Source organism: Sinocyclocheilus rhinocerous, unplaced genomic scaffold (assembly GCF_001515625.1).
Source record: "Sinocyclocheilus rhinocerous isolate Xijiao unplaced genomic scaffold, SAMN03320098_v1.1 scaffold2803, whole genome shotgun sequence".
NCBI lineage: Eukaryota > Metazoa > Chordata > Actinopteri > Cypriniformes > Cyprinidae > Sinocyclocheilus > Sinocyclocheilus rhinocerous.
Window position 1 is genome coordinate 32,507 of NW_015661909.1, and position 6,274 is coordinate 38,780.

At 31.8% G+C, this 6,274-nt stretch overlaps 1 protein-coding gene across 1 annotated transcript in view; it reads right to left on the reverse strand.

Moving 5' to 3' along the window:
• The window catches only part of LOC107726857 (cyclin-dependent kinase-like 5), a 45,929-nt gene that overhangs the window by 30,475 nt on the left and 9,180 nt on the right, over positions 1-6,274 (reverse strand). Inside the window, exon 2 of the mRNA XM_016536560.1 lies at positions 1,968-2,002. Within this exon, the coding sequence (XP_016392046.1) occupies positions 1,968-2,002 (35 nt within the window). The remainder of the gene's footprint in view (positions 1-1,967; positions 2,003-6,274) is intronic.

A 6,274-nucleotide genomic window follows, 5' to 3' on the forward strand; every position in this document is an offset into this window, starting at 1 on the left:
ATATATATATATATATATATATAATTAATAAAATTCTTAATATAATAATATTAATAATTGTGTGTGTGTGTGTGTGTGCGTGTATATAGATATATATATATATTAATAATATTAACATAATAATCAATAATAATACAACAAATAAAATAATAATTCAAAACAATGCAAATTAAGGGAACAAGTTCTCAGTGCGCAAGGTCTGGAAAAAACTAATAATAAATAAATAAATATAAAGAAAATAATAATACATTTGCAACTATATTGATTAAAATAAATAGTACAGTATTTGCTATTAAGGCAGTGACCTGGAAGTTTGTTCAGAATGCATATAATGCACATGGAAACAAATACAGTATGTGAGTCTGTTTGCAGCGTTAGTGTTCATATAAACAGAGCTTTCAGAATCTGACATCAGACTGGACTCATTTCACTGATGACAATGAGTGCATGTAAACATGCCTACAGTCTGTCAATCACTCATCTCTCAGCATACTACAACAGCACGCTGAGATGTGTGTGAAGAGCGTGAGATCAGCGAGTGAACACGATGGCTCGCGGCTGTCTGACAGGTGAGAGCAGCAGATGGTGCGCCCGGCGTGTTTGGGTCAGAGAGAGAGACTGAGAGCCGTGAACACAGAGACCATCTGTCTACGACCAGCACCGCTCATGAGTTATGACCGGAGGAGATATTAATAGATAAACTCACCATATGTCACATCACCACACTTTCTGTCAGCGCTGAACGCAAACCTGTTACTATTCTTACCACTTTAACACGGCAGACTGTACAGTACTACAGCCTACTCACCTAGGCTACACTTATTTGATCTAAAATACAGTAAAAATTTGAAATATTTTTAGAATTTCAAACAGCTGTTTTCTATGTGAATATCTGTTAAACTGTAATGTATTTCTGTGATGCGCAGCTGAATTTTCAGCATCATTACTCCAGTCTTCAGTGTCACATGATCTTCAGAAATCATTCTAATATGCTGATTTGCTGCTCAAGAAACACTTCTGATTATTATCAGTGATGAAAATAGTCGTGCTGCACAATATTTTTGTGGAAACTGATATATTTGATTTTCCAAGATTCACAGATGAATAGAAAGTTCAAAAGAACAGCATTTATTTGAAATAGAAATTTTTGTAACATTAGAAATGTCTGTACTGTCACTTTTGATCAATTTTATGCATCCTTGATTAATAAAAGTATTAATTCCTTTAAAATACAATACATCTTTTAGACCAAAACCTTTATCTTTAGACAAATTTACTATATATATATACACTATACTAAACTAAATACTGTGTGTGTGTGTGTGTGTGTGTATACATATAAATATTTTAAAATATATTTGTTTACTCCATATTGTTTTAAACAAAACATTTTAACATTTTTGTTAGATTAATGAGAAAGAAAAAAATTATTCAAGATATATTGTCTGAAAACAATCTATTTTGTGAACGCAACGAATGCAATTTTGCATTAGTTGCTTTTAAATTAAATGCTTTTGTGTGTGTGTTTTAAGGACTTTTAGATATTTTCACTGAAAATCAACAAACAAGAATACATAAAACACTGCAGTGTGGCTATTATTAAAAAACAATATGTGAAACTTTAGAGAAACGATAAACATTTCAAAAGGTAAAATGCAACATTATATGTCACATAAGCTCTGTATGTTATGAGTGCATGATTGCATTATGGGATACACTATTATTGCACATTAGCATACAGAAAATCACTGCACACTGTGTTTTGTGTCATACTATAATTTGCTGAGCACACATACTGCATGCTGCTTTCTTTCAAAATGAATAATTAGTATGGACTTATATGCTTTCCAAGCCACACTTTTTATGAACACACACACTTTTTAAGCCAAACAGGCTGCAAATGAGATGAACTGTGTGTGGTGTGCTTAAAAACGACATGATCTGAACTGGTTTCTCTGGAATCTTACCTTGTGTCTGCACTTCAGGACGACCCCGTACGCTCCTGCCAGAGAAACAGAGAGAGACAAACAGCTTTTACTCAAACCTTCACCCAGTTCCACCTGTCTTTACCGCGTCTTTGTGAGATGCCAAAGCCTCCGTCCAAAAGCCCCGAGCGTATTGTGTCTGATGAATGAAGCGATTGAAGGGAGGAGGCACTGATTTAGCCGTGACAGAGACTGGAAGAAGCTCCTGTTTTCTCTGAAGACCTGAGGCCCGATCGCTGCCAGAGCGTTTGTTTGTTTAATCAGCCCAATTCATTAGGAATCAAGTCAATTTTAAGGGTAAATTTTTCGAAACTGAGATGTATACATCATCTGAAAGCTGAATAAATAATCTTTCCATTGATGCAAACACTCTGCAGACTGGAGCTCAGGTGTCTGTGAACGAACGCAGTGTTTTTGACGGAAGAGTCTGTGCGGTTTCATATCTGTGGCACTGAACGACTGTCCCGCAGGAGACGCAGAGCTGAGCTCATCCCGAGATCCCAGCCAACAGATCCGAGAAGAGTCACGTTTAGCACAACCTGCTCAATGTGAGAGATACAGAGAGACTTACAGCGTGCATTAGGATGCTTGATGATGGAAAGTCACGATTATGATTATTTTGGTTAATGTTGAGGTCATGATTATTAATCACTGATCATGCATTTACTGAACTTTTTGAGAGTAATTTCCTTAAAAAAAATGAATAAGCAAAAAGCAATAAAATAAAATGTGTGTTTGTGTGTGTGTGTGTGTTTATATATACATAAAAATTATAAATAAATAAAAATAAATTATTATAATGTACACATTACACATTATATATGTGTGAGTGTATATATATATATATAATTTATTATTTTATTCAACAATTGATGTGTTGATATATACAAATTAGGGCTGCACGATAAATCGCATGCTATATTTAACGCGCATCTTATCATAAAAAATAAATATTATATAAAAAAAGTAAACAAAAATTAAAAATGTTGCCTTGACAACTGAAATAAAATAGGTTTGATAATTTGAAGTACTACAATGATTAAAACTGAAACAAAAAATAAATGAAAGCTAAATAGAAATATTTAAAACAAAAAAACTAATAAAAATGGAAAAAAGCACAAAATTACAAAACAAAAATCATTAAATATGAAAATGTAAAAATAGCTAATAATTATTAATAAACACTATACTAGTATATAAATAATAATACTAAAATAACTCTGGATGACACTGGGGATTTATTATTAATCGAAATATTAAAGAAGAAAGAGTCAGAAAGAATACAGATAAACAGTCAAACAGTCATGAAAGTCTGAAATAAACATGCAAACAGATTCACATTTAACTTGAATAGATTCTGGTTTGAATGCAGACGGACAACAGACAGATTTCAAAGCAGCACAGAAGAACATTTTGATTGAGAAGATAAATCTAACTGAACAACTCAAAGGTGTAGCTTGCTTTTCTACCCCCCCCAAAAAAGATGATTCATATGATTAACGATGATGAACTCACTGATTCATATTCTGAGATAATAAGACGTTAAGATTTGATCACTTCACTGTCATGAATAATGAAAAGAGAAAGACGTTTAAGATGGATCAGGATGATTTCACTCCAGCCTCTGCTGCAGGAGACCGTGAGAGAGAGAAATCAGACATTAAATCACTTTAATATCTCAATTAGACAACAATGAGATTAAATGGAGAGCACATGGAGATTTCTGAAATATCCTGTTATTATTGTTAACTACAAATAAAACTACAACTATTAAAATCATTTTTGTTCATTGAAATACTGCAGCTGAAATAAAATCTAATTTAAATTTTAGATGGAAAATTTAAACTAAATGAAAAATTTAAATGCTACCTTGACAACTAACTTAAATAGGTTTAAGCTAAAGTACTAACTGGAAATTTAAATTAAATTAAATTTGAATTTAATTTAATTTATATATTACGTATATATAAATACACACACATACAGTATATATTTTGAAAAATGTACATGTATTTACATGTATATATTTATATTCATGTAATTTATATTATACATAAATATATTTAATATATAAACATAACATATTTTTCTTAAATATATACATGCATGTGTGTGTGTATTTATATATACATAAATATACACAGTAAACACAAATATTATGTAAACAAAAACTTTTATTTTGGATGTGATTAATCGCTATTAATCGTTTGACAGCACTAAAATATAATTATATAATATATATACATTTTAATGTTATTTATTTGAATTTATTTTCTGTTATAGTTTTACCCATTTTAGTACTACAACTCATTTTACTTCATTTCATTCAGTTGCCAGGGAAACATTTCTAAGTTCAAGATAAAATTTATTGTATAATGTTAATTATTATTATTATTATTATTATTATTGATCACTTCACTGTCATGAATAATGAAAAGAGAAAGACGTTTAAGATGGATCAGGATGATTTCACTCCAGCCTCTGCTGCAGGAGACCGTGAGAGAGAGAAATCAGACATTAAATCACTTTAATATCTCAATTAGACAACAATGAGATTAAATGGAGAGCACATGGAGATTTCTGAAATATCCTGTTATTATTGTTAACTACAAATAAAACTACAACTATTAAAATCATTTTTGTTCATTGAAATACTGCAGCTGAAATAAAATCTCATTTAAATTTTAGATGAAAAATTTAAACTAAATGAAAAATTTAAATGCTACCTTGACAACTAACTTAAATAGGTTTAAGCTAAAGTACTAACTGGAAATTTAAATTAAATTAAATTTGAATTTAATTTAATTTATATATTACGTATATATAAATACACACACATACAGTATATATTTTGAAAAATGTACATGTATTTACATGTATATATTTATATTCATGTAATTTATATTATATATACATAAATTTAATATATAAACATAACATATTTTTCTTAAATATATACATGCATGTGTGTGTGTATTTATATATACATAAATATACACAGTAAACACAAATATTATGTAAACAAAAACTTTTATTTTGGATGTGATTAATCGCTATTAATCGTTTGACAGCACTAAAATATAATTATATAATATATATACATTTTAATGTTATTTATTTGAATTTATTTTCTGTTATAGTTTTACCCATTTTAGTACTACAACTCATTTTACTTCATTTCATTCAGTTGCCAGGGAAACATTTCTAAGTTCAAGATAAAATTTATTGTATAATGTTAATTATTATTATTATTATTATTATTATTATTATAGCTTTATATTAATGAGCAGTTTCAGAAGAGATCTCAGCAATAAAAGTCAGAGATCTCAGGATGATTTGATAGTTAACTCTACTGCATACAACTATTTTTATTTCTCCTAATCAAACAAAGCTGATAATTAACCAAAACATAACTGAGCTGCTGAGCTAGAAAAGAGCAATAAACTGTTCCTCTGGGATCATGTGAAGCGTTTGTTTCTCTGAGTCACATTATTTATCCTCCACTTCACAAATGCGATGACATCAGCTGCACTGATGCAAAAGGAGAGGAACCAAAATAACACACACACACACACACACACACACGCGTCCTGCGGCGACGAGGCCTGCGTTATGCACATGATCGCCAGCATCTCCTGAACTCAATGTGTGATAAAGACGTGATGCTGGTAAACTACGCTGAAACCCCGCCCACTCCTCTGCCTCAGCCAGCCAGGAGAAGAGCCACACGTATGGCGTTATTTTAATGACAAATGTCGAGAGTGCATTATTGTAGTGCGAAAGCACATTAATATAATGTGTGAGAGCGAATCTCTCCGCTCGCGCCGGATTTATTTTGCTCTCGCACACTACGCTGAAACCCCGCCCACTCCTCTGCCTCAGCCAATCAGGAGAAGAGCCACACGTATGGCGTTATTTTAATGACAAATGTCGAGAGTGCATTATTGTAGTGCGAAAGCACATTAATATAATGTGTGAGAGCGAATCTCTCCGCTCGCGCCGGATTTATTTTGCTCTCGCACAAAACCGGACGCGCGCGCTCAGATACATGCTGCTCTCGCCCGGAGAGAGTGCGCGCATTTAAAACGTGTCTCTCCTCTCACTCAAACTGTGTCCTGTGCACTCTCAAATCTCTGTGCTCATGCACTATAGATATGAATTCTTTTCGCACCTGAATTAAACGTTGTCAAAACTTATCATTATGCACATATTATCAAAATCAGAACCGAAAACAAACACTGGATTTAAAAAAAAAAAAAACTCCCAATAAATGTCCAAACAGCGATGCT